This window comes from Myodes glareolus, chromosome 1 (assembly GCF_982192425.1).
Source record: "Myodes glareolus chromosome 1, mMyoGla1.1, whole genome shotgun sequence".
NCBI classification, from domain to species: domain Eukaryota; kingdom Metazoa; phylum Chordata; class Mammalia; order Rodentia; family Cricetidae; genus Myodes; species Myodes glareolus.
In genome coordinates this window covers 55,811,669-55,825,630 of record NC_142026.1, presented here as the reverse complement: position 1 = coordinate 55,825,630, position 13,962 = coordinate 55,811,669, and the positions used below count along the sequence as shown (strand labels likewise).

At 55.5% G+C, this 13,962-nt stretch overlaps 1 protein-coding gene across 5 annotated transcripts; it reads right to left on the bottom strand.

Annotated features, from left to right (window-relative positions):
• Positions 1-16: 16 nt before the first annotated feature.
• On the bottom strand, positions 17-13,461 carry Arhgap33 (Rho GTPase activating protein 33). Of its 5 annotated transcripts, none has more exons than XM_085689511.2 (22): positions 13,327-13,461; positions 12,480-12,589; positions 11,297-11,394; positions 11,129-11,213; positions 10,685-10,765; positions 10,445-10,582; positions 9,803-9,895; positions 8,682-8,804; positions 8,521-8,598; positions 8,372-8,438; positions 8,235-8,309; positions 7,992-8,144; positions 7,817-7,919; positions 6,307-6,451; positions 6,146-6,228; positions 5,954-6,061; positions 4,793-4,938; positions 3,996-4,149; positions 3,767-3,912; positions 3,610-3,684; positions 1,712-2,374; positions 17-1,622 (listed from the first exon to the last, which is right to left on the bottom strand). In XM_085689511.2, exons 2-22 carry the CDS (start codon positions 12,555-12,557, stop codon positions 367-369), a joined length of 3,948 nt encoding a protein of 1,315 aa, XP_085545637.2. In that variant the 5' UTR covers positions 12,558-12,589; positions 13,327-13,461; the 3' UTR covers positions 17-366. The 5 variants fall into 5 exon arrangements, with proteins under 5 accessions (XP_085545637.2, XP_085545583.2, XP_085545728.2 ...); XM_085689457.2 differs by having other exon boundaries at positions 12,480-12,562; XM_085689602.2 differs by having other exon boundaries at positions 8,235-8,294; positions 12,480-12,562.
• Between the last annotated feature and the right edge of the window lie 501 nt (positions 13,462-13,962).

The window sequence follows — 13,962 nt, the reverse complement described above, 5'->3', positions numbered from 1 at the left end:
TCAGTGGCTCCAGAAGTCAAATTTTTGCCATTTATTCATTAATGTTGTCAGGTGGTTTAGTGGGGTGCATAGGGAGAGGTGGGCAGGGACTGTCTCCCCATCCCTGTGCACAGAGTAGCACGGGCTGGAGGCTCCTGGAGGGAGGAGGAGGACAGGATATCAACCTTGTTCCACCACCCCCAATTTGTGCAAGGGCTCCAGGAGGGAGGTGGGGGATGGACACAATGATTTTGGGTTAGGGACCCACATCAGAGCAAGTTACAAAGTTAGAAACCTGGAGTGGGGTAGCGAGCTCAAGAAAATACAAAACAAAGGATTGACTTGGACCAAGATCCAATGTGGGGAGGGTCCTTTCCTGGCCCTAGCTCAGCAGTAACTTCTGGTCTGTCCTTCTGAATGTAGGGACCAGCTGGGTGTGGGATAAGGAGGAGGGGGACCAGCCCCCTCTCCTCTATGTCCTCCATTTCTGTACAAGGATCCTCGAAGTTCGCCTCCCCTCCCATAGGCTGGCGGAGCTGCTCTATAGAGCAGAAGAGGTTCAGGGGAGCCCCAAGGTCCAGGTACCCGATGTGGGGTACGGGGACCCCAAGGAGCCCGCTGCTTCTGGGGGAGGCGGGGAACAGGTGGCCCAGGATCTGATCGGCTTCGGGGGTGGGCAGGAGGAGAGGAGGAGGAGGAAGAGGCAGGTGATGGGCCCCTGGGACCTAAGGCTAGGTTGACATAGAGGGGCTCAGGTCGGGTAGGGCGCCGGGCAATGTGCCGGGAAACTGAGTGACTAAGATGTTCAGGTGGAAAGCAGGAAGAGGGCGGTGGGTAGCTGAGCAGGAAGTCAGGGGACCTGTGGAGTGGTGGTGACTGGCCAAGCATGCCATATGAGGCATTGAGCCTGTCGGGAGGCATGGAACGAAATGGACTCCAGGGCTGGCTGGGGCCAGAGTAGGAGGTCCCCTCCCCTGCCCCGATCTCATAGTACAGATTGTCTCCCCTGTCAAGTGCTGAGGAAGCACCCAGAGAGTTCCTCCAGACTGGGGCCGGGGAGCTGGGTGGGAACGATGGGGGACCTAGGGAGTACAAGCCTTGTTTGGGGATCCCAAGAAAAGGTGGCAGACACTCCCGGGGGGCTGAGAAGAAACTGGGGTTAGAACCCTGTGAAGGGACAGAACATGGGGACTGAGCTGTCATCTCCGGGGCATCCCTGTAAGCCCCACTTGCCCTGATCTGGGAACTGATGTGGGAGGGGCCTCTGGGACCCCTCCTTGAGGTCCCCAAGGGCCGCTGGCTTCTCACCAGGCTCCCATCACTTTGTTGTCTTGGGAGGTAAGGTGGAGGACCTGGAGTCGAGGCATCTGGGTGGGCTAAGGAGGGAGGATGTGGTCTACTCCCTGAAGTTCCCAAAGGCTCCCCACCCACCTCTAGGGATAGTGAGCGACGAAAAGGGGAGTGGGGAGCAGGTGGGGTGCCCCCCTGCTCTTGTTGGCTCTGTTGCTCTGCCACCTGCTGAGCCCTCTCAGCCAAAGCCAGGGCCATGAGACGAGCTGGGTTCTTGGGGGGTGGGGGTGGAGCCCCACCAGGGCGCAGTAGAGACAAGGGTGGGGGCAATAATGGTGAATCCATGCCAGGACCTACAATACAGAAAGGAATAGGAAAGGGGGTCAGCTGGGTCCTGGGACAGTTTGGGGATTGGGTGCGAGATCTACTGAATAAGACTCACTGTACTGGCCTGGAGCTCCCTGGGGACCTGCTGGTGCTAGCTTACTGCCGATCTCCTGCTGACAAGTGTCACTTAGCTGGGCCTCAGCTCCACGCAGCAGCAGGGGGATGAGATGGGGGCGCAGACCTGGGTTAGGGCTCAGAGACGGTGTTGGGGTGACTGAGGCAGGTGTTCCTCCAGCCCCCAGCAATTCCAGGACAGCAGGTGGCACTGATACAGCCAGTGGCTCTGAGATGTCCAGGGCAATGGGCGAAGCGGGGTTGGTGGGTCCATGGGGTGACAGGGCCTGTGGGGTTGCCCGAGGTGGGAAGGCAGAGGCAGAGGCTGGAGGTGCTGGGCTGGCAGGAGGTGCAGGGTCCCCTGGGGTAGGGCTGCTGCAGCGAAAGGTAAGGGGATCAAAATCGAGTCCCCGAAGCCCTTCCAGACAGCGGGGTGGACTGAAATCCAGCTCATCACCATCATCTAGCCAGGCTGATGTGCGGTGTGACGGGGACCCAGAGAGTGGCCCTAGGCCAGCTGCTGAGGACTCTGAGGAGGAGGACGAAGACGAAGATGACGAGGAAGAGGAGGACAGGCTCTCACATGAGCCAGCAGGTGCTGGGCCCACAGGGAAAGCATCACTGCTGGAATGAGGTCGTCGCAGCCGGTGCAACCTCTGGAGGCCTGTTGGGAGGGGACAGCACAGAGGTGAGAACATTACAGACCAAAACACCCCTTGAGGACAGGATACAACTTGGCAGAAACCATGTGAAAGGAAGCAGAACTCCCTAGTGGACACCTGACTCAGAAAGAGCTGTTCAGAGCATGAGTGGTACGACAAGGTTATGAACTAGTCCAGACCCAGAGCGAGGATGGCATCCGGTGCACAGCTATGAAGCATGAGCATGCCAAACTGTCATACACTCTGTAGGGTGTCCAGATGGACACCTGCCCTGGAAAACCACTGGCTGTTCTGATGCTGTGAGCGTGTGCTGAGCCCACACAGCAGCAACTTCATTCACTCCTGAGCATCGCAGAGCTTGCTCATTAGGAGTGTGACGGGGATTGCTGACAAGAACCACCAAAGCCACTGGGTGGAGGAATGGTGAACACACACACACACACACACACACACACACACACACCACGAGAGAGAGAGAGAGAGAGAGAGAGAGAGAGAGAGAGAGAGAGAGAGAGAGCGCGAGCAGTGGGAGGAGCTAAGTTGCACTGGTCAATGTAGATGGTCGTCTGGCTGTGTGTTCTGAAAATCAAGCAGCATATGCAGCCTGCCTCCCACTTCCCCTGTTGCCCACACATGCATCAAAGCAACTGGAACTGAGCAATAAGGCTTTCACATAGACAAATGCAGGGGCGTGGGCCTCCAGAGTGAGGGATGATGACTGTCAAGAGGATGCCTCTGGTCAGGGGCAGCAGCAGGAAGGCACTCCCAGGTAAGGTATGGGGACTCTTTTAATTGCATCCAGAGAGTTTGGGGTGTTGACAATATTACTTAAGTACTTTCAAATGGAACACCTAAACAAAAGACCCTGTATGAACTAGTGAATGCAGTGTGTATTGTCAATAGCAATTTATATCTAACTCATACCTAAGACTTATCTAGCTTACGTCTGAGGCCTTGGTTTTAAAGTTTAAATCCCTTGCTGGATCTGGTGACTCACGCATGTAATCTCAGTTCTCAGGCTCAAGGCAGTTAAGAGTTGTGGGGCCAGCCTGGATGATACAGGCCAGCCAGAACATTAGCAAGATCCAGCCTCAAAACCATAACAAAATCCCAAAACAAAACAAACAAACGTCAAGGTCCTCTCTTATAATATGAAGTATAACATTTAAAGATGAAACCAGGGCCTTGGTTCCTCCTAGCTCAACTTGGGCACATGTAGGGTCCACATTATGCTCACCAGCCCCGCTGGCCTGCGATGACAGAGACTCCTCACTTTTGGCAGATCTCAGTGTGACAGTGTCAGGTCTGCTACCTACAGGGAGAAGAGAAGTCACCTACCACTCCAGCACTATAGCCACTCCCACCACCCACACAGCAAGGGCTCAGTCTCTGACCTGAAGGCTGTGGAGCAGCCCGGCTGCTGCCCAGCCAGGGCAGGGGCTTCTTCCGGGGTATGCCGGGGCCCCGCCCCAGAGCAAAGAATGTCTTCCAACTGCTACCCCCTGGCTTCCGTTGTTTCTCTGCTCTCTCTCTTTTCCTTCTGGAGTTTGGGTAAGAGAGAGCAGGCAGTCTGAGAAACCAGGGCTCCCAGCTACTCCTCCCTCCCCAGCATCCCACGCATACCTTTCCACTGGTGAGGCTGGGGTCTTGGGAGTTGTGGGTTCAGTAGGTGTTCCAAGACGGCCCTGGGTGCGTGCCTGAGCTTCTTCCAGTGTCAGCAGGCGAGTGGAGGGACTGCTTCCCGCCAGGGACTTAGGTCTGGGAAGGAGGCAGCGACCTGGAGAGGTCCAAAAGGGAACAAGTATAAACTTTGGACCACTTGAGATTACAGGCAAAGCCAAGCGCCACAGCCCAAGCCCCGGCCCCGCAGCGTGCCCACCCGGGCTGGCAAGGCAGGGGCCGGTGTAGATCAGGCGGGAATGGTGGGGCAGCAGGCAGGTAAGGAGGAAGGGTGAGGCAGAACGAGCTGATGAGAAGGCAGCTCCCAGCAGCCAGCAAGGGCAGTGGCTCTGGTCAGTTACCTCGGGCCAGAGGGCCCTCCGACGAGCAGAATCCTGACTGGGCTGGGGTCCGGGGCAGGGCAGGGAGTCTGGGCAGGGCCAGGGTGGGGTCAAGTCTGGGGACCTCCCACCTCCTCCCAGGTGGACCCAAGGCCCCAAGGGCCCCCAGGAGCTATAAGGGGTGAAGGAAGAACGGCGTCCTGGCCAAGAAGTGGGGATCCTGGGCGTAGGAGCTGAAATGAGAAGGAGGGGGGCGCGGGGAGGGATGGGCCAGGGTGGGGTCCTCAAGGAGCTGGGGGGGAAGTCTAGTCAGTGGAGTAAGGGTAGGGCCAGGAGCCCACCTGCCCTCCCACTGCAGCCCTGACAGAGCCTGACACTGAAGGGCAGTAGCCAGGACGCCAGCGGATGGACTGGACATACCTGCAGGGTCCAGGCCAGCAGAGGTGAAGGTATCACTGAACAGGACCTCCACGTGGGTGAGCAGGAACTCCACCACCACCGACTGTACCCGGACCTCACGGAAGGCTGCTGCCCCGCCCAACCCCACTGACTCCAGCTCCATAGACCTGGAGGCAGGGCAAGTAAGGCAGTAATACCTTGAGCCTGACTGGCAGTATATGGTGCCAACGGCAGAGACCACTGTCCTTCCAGCCTATACCTCTGCCAGTCTTGAAGTGACAGCAGCTAGAATCGGGCTTTCAACTCTTTCCAAACCTGCTTCCCCCCACCTCCTCTACCTCTGTCAGTCCTGAGCACCCACATTCAGTCTGTCAGTAAACCGCCCACTGCACCTGGACCTCCGAAAGTCTGCTCAGATTCTAACAAACCCCTTCTGCCCCATCCTGCTTGGTATAGTTGAGGAAAGTATCCCCAAAATGTCCACACAGTAAAGACTTGGTCCCCAAGGTGGGGATTTAGGAGGTGGGACCTAGTGGAACCTCTGTGTCACTAGAGGCATGCTCTCAATCATGGAGTCCTGGCTCTCCCCTAACCATTCCTGTATCCTGGCCATGAACTGTGCAGTTTTATTCTAGCACATACTCCCACCATGTTACCCTGTCACAAACCCAATGCCCAGATGGAGTCAGTTGATTGTGGACTGAGACTGTGTTTCAAAACAAACCCTTCCTCTTTAGAAGCTAACTGCTATGGGTATTTTGTTAGAGTTATAGAAAAGCTGACTGACGTAGTCCAGTCTCCATTCTCCCCATGTGGACGTCCTGCTCTGTTCCTCCCCCTGCTCCAACACACTGTCCTCAGACTGTCAGTCAGGCTTTCCCAGCTTACAGACCTGCCTTGGCTATACCTCAACCCACAGTGAAATCTTCACTATGACCTATAAATCTGGCCTCCTCTCATCTGTGATTTGGTCCTCTGCTCCCTGCCCTTGCTCTTTCACTCAACTGCAGCCCAACAGACCTCCCTGGGATTCCTCCTAACCCCCAGGTCCATATCTGCCTCAGGTTTGTACTCTGCTCCCTCTGTGATCTGATTCTCCCCAGATGCTCTCGTGGATCCCATGTAGGTCTTTACTCAAATGTTATTTTCTGAATGGAGTCTGCCCCACTGAAGGAAGCTTACCGTAGCAGGTTGGGTGCCCAAACAATGGCCAGGTTGCGGGCATGCATGCTGGTGTTAGCACTGTGTCTTGCCATTCGGGCCAGGTGCCTCAGCAGGTACTCTAGGGTCCTGGGGGCAGAAGTCATAGCAGACAACTGCTCATCTCAGTTCCCTGCACCCCTACTGTAGTCCTTCTTGACCCTGCCCATTTACCTGTAGTGTGGAGGGGGCAGCTGTTGGATGACGTCATGTACTCGCACCAGGCGTTCTTCCTCTCCAGGCACTGACATAGCCTCCTGAGATGATGGACAGGCATGATGGTGCTGGGCCATATGCAGCTGGCCCCCTCTGCCCTGGCCAGTCCCTTTACTCACACTGAACTTCCCATAGAGCTGGTATGTGAGCAAGGGGTTGGGCAGCTCCCGGAAGTAGAGCTTGCAGAGGGAGGACACACTGTGGATATCTTGTAGGAAGGCAGGGCCAGACAGCTCTGGGATCCTCTCGCTATCAAACTCATGCCTGAGAATCACCAGATCAAGGAGAGGAAGGTGTGTTAACCTGGTTCATCAGGTCATGACCCCTACCCCAACCTACAAGTCCCACAGATGGATGCAACACTCTTCCCTAGGCCTTGTGCAGGGATCCAGAAGGAGAATCTTACTGAATCTCCCAATGACCCTGAGTGGAAAAGACAAGGGAGCCCCAATTTTAGAAAGGGGAGCATTGAGGCTCATGTGCAAGATGCCTCTGCCTGTAGCTACCTAAGACCAACTCCAAAGTCTAACTATGCTCCTACCATAGGCCACGTGCTGTGCCATTCTCAGGGCTTTAAGCAGTCCCAGGGAAACGAAGGTCCCAATAGCCCCTGCTCACTACTCTATTGGCTGTCTGCTGCTCACAGGGAAAGCCTTTCCCCTCTGTGATTCCACTCAACTCTCACCCTGCAGTCTCTGCTGGCCCCTGTACTTGCCACAATCTTTCCCACTTTTATGCCTCCTTGGCTCAGAACCTTCTGGTGTTTCCCTTAAATGAAGTCCAAATTCTAAATCATCCAGGTGGCCCTGTACAAGTGGAGCAGGGGTGTGGCTCACTGATAGAGTACCTGCCTAGAAACCCCTGAAGGGCTAGGAGCATGGCTCAACAATGGAGTGCTTGCTTAGCATGCACATAGTCATCCCAGTACTGAAGTGCAAGAAGCCCTGCATGTGCTGCCTGGATGAGTCTCCCTACTGTCTCCACTGCTATCCCTCTGCATGGCTGCTACCTCCACCATGGGCACTTTTGATAGGATATCGCCTGCTCTCTCACCTCTTTCCCCTGAGGTCTCCTCCTTCTTCCACTATTCAAGACTGTGAGTTCTCCATCCTGGTTTTCTTTTGTAGTGGTGGTGTTTTGTTTTGGGTTTTGGAAAAGTCTCTTACATAACTCCAACTGGCCTAGAACTCCCTATGTGGCCAACTATGACCTGAATGCCTGATTCCCCTACCTCTACCTCCCAAGTGCTGTGATTCCTGGTATAGCCAACTATTCCTTGCTCTTTCTCCTACTTTATTTTGGTCCTCATTAGCCCAAATCTATTTTTCTCCATTACAACTATAGTATCTCGGCCATCTTGTTTGTCCCTCAAGGCCTTCCAGGTGTGTCATTTACTTGGTGTCCCCAGCCCTAGAGTCAGCCTTGGCATGTGGTGGGGTCCATGGAGCTGACCCTCTGGGGATGCTACTTCTACTCTCACCATCCAGCCTTGGCCTGGCTGTCACCTCCTCAAGGATGCCTCAGGTCACCATTGCACCATGCCTTCCTAACTCCCAACAAATACGACCCTGACATGTAGCACAGGGCTGGGACAGACGGTGCTAATAAATGTAGGCTGTGCATGCTCACCGAAGCCTCTGGATGTTGGAGGACACGCCTGAAAGCCGGTAGATTCCATCCACCACACCATGGGCCTCAATGAACTCGGAGCAGCATCGCAACACTTGGGGCACTGGGAGAAAGAAGCAGGGTCAGGACCAGAGCTGCAGCTGAGGCAGGATGGGTGAGGGATCCCAGGCCTCACCATCCTGGCCTGAGTTGCTGAGGTGCTCTCCAAGATCACAACCGAATACCCTCTGCCGCAGGATTCCCCGTTGGCGCAGCCGTTGGCGGGAGGGTCGGGAGCGCATGAAGGTGCGGAGGAGCCCTGCCAGCTTCCCACGTGGCCGGGGCACAGCTGTGGGGGCAAAAGCAGACCATTTAGAATCACGAGCACAAATGATTAGGTGGGGCGAGGGGCAGAGACCTGATCCCTTGTTTGCATTACCTGAGGTCAAAGAAGAGATACCCTGAGGAGCTGGGATGCCACACAGGGGACTGTCAGCGTCTGTGGGGTGGATAACTGTTGAAAGGACAGGTGGTAGGCAGAGGGTGAGGGGACCGCCCACTCTCCATGGTACTTACCTGCCTTTAGGCCAGGGCCTGGCCTCTCTGTGAAGAGCTCCACACACTCACTGGGGAAGAAACCAACCTGAGGAAGGACCACAGTCAGTAGCTGGGGCACCCTGGTGGGCATCGTGCCCTACTGCACATGTCCCCCTCACCCAGCTCACCTGAAAGCCCCGTTTGCCCCGCCACCAGCTCCGATCCTCTGTGGGTGGCATGTCGATCACTGACACAATGTCTCCCACCTGGGAATGGGTAGAAAAAGGGGGTTCGGGAAAGGCAGGAGAAACAGGAAGTACAGGTAGAGGCCACTGCTGTCAAGTCTCACCTCAAAGGACAGCTCATCTGGTGCCTGGGCAGTATACCGCTTGACCACGTGGGCAGCAGCCACGGCAGGAATGTTGAGGGAGGCCTCTTCACTGAGGAGTAGGCGCCGGCCATGGTTGTCCAGCTAGACAGAGTCAAAATGTGGCAACGGGAAGTCAGAGAAATTAGCAAAGTCACACAAGCCTCTTCCACGTCCAGTGAGGCCACCACTTTTCCATCAGAGTGGCTGTCAGTCAGAACTATAGTCCAAACACATATTCTTTTTGTTTACTTGTTTTTTTTTATTTGTTTTTTCAAGACAGGGTTTGAAATGTAGCTTCAGAGCCTGTCCTAGAACTCGTTCTGTAGACCAGGCTGGCCTCGAACTCATAGAGATCCACCTGCCTCTGCCTCCTGAGTGCTGGGATTAATGGTACACAACCACCACCCAGCCAAACACATAGATTCTTATTGCCTGTTTAAAAAAAAAAAAAGGCTGGTGAGATGGCTCAGCAGTTAAGAGTGTTTGCTAGAGGACCCAGGTTCAGTTCCCAGCACCCACATGGCAGCTCACAACTGTTTGAGACTCTAATTCCAAGGGGATCTGATCCTTTCAACCAACCTCTACAGTCATACATATGGTGGACCCACATACAAGCCAAACACTCACCCACATGAAATTAAAAAAAAAAAATTAAAGCCAACAAAATAACAGCAACAGCAGGAAAAAAAGTTGCCTCTTCTTCCCTACCCCAACTTGTCCCAAGACTTTCCCGTCCCCAAAACCCCCATAGATACCTGCACTTTCAACTTTCATAGCAGACACTGACATTTTATCCATTAAATTCATTAAGTTTACGTCACTGTCAGCCAGATGTGCTGTGAGTCACAGCAACACATTTCTAAATAGTATACCTTTAAATCTCCACAGCCACACAACTACACACACACACACACACACACACACACACACACCCCTACCTTTCTCTCGCAGGCATGCACCCACACAGACACTAAAATAATACCAATGCCTCCTCCCCTCTGGCTTCCTTCTTTTTCTGTGCCCACACACTCTAGGCTGCTTTTTGTGCCTCAGACACTTCTCACTAGATCCTAGCTCCACCTTCTCCATGCCAGGCGCACCTCCATCCAAGTGAGCACAGGCCCACAGTTGAGGTTACTGTCCACCAGTCCTGACAGGGTCTCCAGGTACTGCAGCAGCAATGGTACCAGCATCTGGGAGCAAATTGTCAAGGAGGATTCCTGTGAATGGATGAGGACAGAGCCCACTCCCCTCCCACAATGAGGACAGAGCCCACTCCCCTCCCACAATGAGGACAGAGCCCACTCCCCTTCCACAATGAGGACAGAGCCCACTCCCCTCCCACAAGACCCAAGCTCATCTCTCAGCAAGGCTGAAATCCAGCCCGGATGCCTGGGCGTGGCTCAGCTGTTAGCTTCTGAAAAACCGTCATACGTATTACACTGAGCTGAGCTCTGGAGTGGAACTGATGTGGCTGTGCTGGCCTGTGAACCCTTGAACCTTCCCATAACCACCAAACCAAAGGGACCCTCTAGTCTCCTGTCCTGTTTTTAAGGCTTCTCCATTCTGATTATTGGAACTCAGATCGTACCACTGGAACCTTCCAAGTGCTGAGATTACAGGCTCACACCAGCATGTCCAACTCAAGAGATCTGTACTATTTCCCTCGCCTTGCTGGCTGTACACATGGCTGATGAGGATACCCTTGATGGCTCAGACAGGGATTGAGACAAGCAGGTTACCTGGGCAGCCCTGGCACCCTCTGGAGGTGGAGGGAGCTCTGGGAGACAGGAAAATCTCCGGTCAAATATGCACCGGTGGAGATGGGCATCCAGGGAACGGAAATCATCATAGCTCCGGAGAACTGGCCAGGAGCGACCCTGTGGGGGCAGTCAGGACAGAGGGTACAGACTCCATTACACAGAGCAGAAGACTACAGTGGCTAGTCCCTTAGACTAGATGAGAGGCAAGGGCAGCCTCACCTGACAGGTCACCTGTACTCCAAACACCAGCTCATTTTCTCCAGAGAGGCTGGGGCCTTCACGCTCTGGAGACAGCAGGAGCTGCAGAAAGAAGCACAAACCAAAGTGGGGGCTTCAGTTTTGCCCCAGACCTAACCTTTCTTGTCTGGGACTATCTAAGGGTAGATCTGGTTCCCCTCTTGGACCTCCACAAGGACAAGGCCTGGCAATATCACTGTCTGGGAACAGAGCCCTGGCGTGGAGCAGGTGCCTAGCAGAAGGCTGCTGTGGAAGAATACAAAGAAGAGTAAGTGATGGATGGGAGAGCAGCCCTCCCAGTCGGCTCACGCCTCTATTCCTGCTGGTGTCTGCTCAAACATGAGGTGGCCGGAACTCATGGATGTGCTTCGGGGCAAAGTGGCTTGCCAGCAGTTTACCTTCCCACCTGGGTAGAAGTTCCCTTACCTGAATGTGGCCAAAGTCAACATTCTCATAGTGGAAGTGGGCACAGTCAGCCAGCCGGGGGAAGGGACCTCGAGGAGCTGAGAGCCTGGGAGAAAGGCAAAGTATCAGCTACAGTTCTCTCCTGAAGCTCCCCTCCCTCCTAAGATAAGCCCCTTGGTATCCTCTCACCTCTTCCCAGGCTTCCCCTTTGCACCAGGCCCCCCTGTAGAGGGTACAGGCTGCACTGAGCCCTCCCCTGGGCCATCCAGACTGTCAGTGCTGCGGGCCTGTAAAGCAGAGAGAAGAATCAGAGGTCCCCAGAGATGGGAGCAGGACAACGGGAGCATTGACATCTGCCAGCCTGGGCCTTGAGCCTGGAGGCTCTACACATTGTCCGGCAGCAGGGGCAAAAGGGTAGGTCAACAGATGAGTGCTGGGCTGTAGAGAGCCTGCTTCTTCGTGTGTGGTCTAGGATGAAGGAGTGGAGGTGCAGGGACCAAGGGTGAGCAGGTAACAGGAGCGAAAAGCATGCTGGTCCTGTTTGTGCGTGTTCAAGACCCTTCTGTAGCCACTGCAGGGTACAGTCACTTGCCACTGTCTGGACTTCACAGTCCACATCTCAGTAATCTGCTTCCAACCTCTCCCCTCCTGCCAGGCTGGTTTTCACTAAGTACAAGAGTGACTGTTTTTCATAGATTCCGCTTCAATGGCTCGCATGCATTCTAGATGAAGTCGGAATTTTCAGGTCTGGCAGTCAAGCTTCCTTGAGCTGGGTGCTGTTTGCCCCCCCCCCAGTCCTGCCTCTAGCCTGCTGCCCCCATTCTCAGAGCTCTGACTTTTCAGAACACAAGTGCCACCTTCTCATTTTCCTTCTATGCCTTTGCAAAGGCTGTTCCTCAGACTGGAACCTACTTCACCCACCCTGTCACCATGTTCTCTCCTCTTGGTTCTTCAGGTCTCACCTCATGTGTGTTGCTCCAGAAAGCCCTCTTTGTCCGTTTAGGCTGTTACACACCTTTGTCTCCACCCCCGGGCTTCCTCCATCCCAGGCTGCACAGCTATACCTGAGCTTATCCATCTCATTCTTAGACGCCTCTGGCGAGAAACTCATTTTTCCTATTGAACTCTGGCCTCCCCTGAAGCAGGACCCCAGGCTGGGACCCCCAGCGCAGTCCGAAAGAGTTGGGCAGAGTTGGAACTGTATATTGCTCTCTGGGTCCCTGATAGACCAAGTCCATCCAGTTGCACAGTGCATAGACCGGCAACATCTGATAAATTAAAAAAGCTGCCAGATGGGGATTCAGGGATTTGCTAGACTGGGCTTTTCCCTCCTCCATGTCCCTGCAACCCCGAGTTCATCCCTGGGTCTCACCCTCAGAGTCTGTCCCCTGCCAGCCCATGAAGTTCCCCAAGGCAGGATGTGATCTGACTGTTTCTGTGCCTGGAGCATGGGGCCTGCACAGAGGAGGTCTCAGTGAATGTCTGTGAAGTGAGGGAATGAATGGATGAATGAACGGGAGCAGTATGGGGGGAAAGGGAGACATGGAGGAGGGGAGATGAAGACAAGAAGATGGAGAAACCCCCAAGGCTCAAGTGGAACAGAGACACGGTGTTGGCCTCTAGGGTAGAGGAAGGCGGGAGAGGATGAGATAAAGGTTCAGATCGATGTCTATGGGAGGATTGAGAGCGGGGGGAGAGGGCTGAACAAGAAGGAAAAGGAGAAGAAAAGGGTCAGGCAGGGGATGGAGTGGGATGGGGGTGGGGCTCTGGAACGAGCAAGGGGCTGTTGGGAGCGGGAGGTGGCGGTCGGGAGGGTGGCTGGGGATGAGGATGCTGAGGAGGGCGCCGGGATGGGGGCTGGTTTCCAGGAAACCTCAGCAGGCGCCTTCGGGGTGGGGAGAGGATGCAGCTCATGGGGCGCGGGTCCTTCCCTGAACCAGCCCCCTCTTTTCTCAAGTCCGGGGTCCTCCGCCACTGTCACCCCTTTTGCAGGGCTCGGAATTGGGGGGAGGGGATGCGCGCTGAGGAGGCGGGGTCGAGGCCCGTGCTGCGACCCAGGACTTGACCGAAGTGGGGACCGTAGGAGACCACGACGGAGGGTGAGGGGCGGCAGGCGGGCCGCGGGCTCGGGCGGGGCCGGGGGCGGGGCGCGCAGGGCGGGGCCGCGCGGACAGACTGGCACGCGGACAGACAGACTGATGGCCCCGAGGGCCCCTCACCACCATGGTCGCGGTAGCCTCCTCAGACAGTGGCGGCTTTTGAGTCCTCGTTCGTAATCCTCGCCGCCGCCGCCATGGTGACACAAAGGGGAGGGCGTGAGGTGCGCGCGGGCGGCCGCAGGCCCCGCCCCTAACGGCTGCCTGAGGGCTCTGGCGCGCGCCCCACGAGGGGCGGGCCAGCGGGCACGCGGAGGCCCTTTTCATTGGCTCTGATTTTGGCCTGAGAGGTACTCCCCGCCCATAAGACGGTTGTTTATTGGCTTGGTGTGAGGCTCCACCCTCCCAGGTCCTCCCCCTTCAGTTCCGCCCCCCGAAGTTTGACAGCGTCACGCCCACGGCTGCTTGGCATTGGCCATCAGCGCCCTCCTGAGATACAAGCCCGTGTTCTTTATGCTCGGCCGCTGCCACTATCCCTAAGCAGCCCGTCCTTCCCCTAATCCGCGGTGCGCGGTGGCTCCTCGGACGTGCTTCCTTGGGTTCTCTTGGCCATCCCTCAAGCAGCCTTTTCGAAGTGTGGGTCCTTCAGTCTCCACCCTGTCAGTCCTGATCCTGACCCCACCCACAAGCTTTTTGATCTAGCACATTCAGATTGTGTTGGCACCCTATTCACTGGACATTTTCCCTTGTTTCCCCACA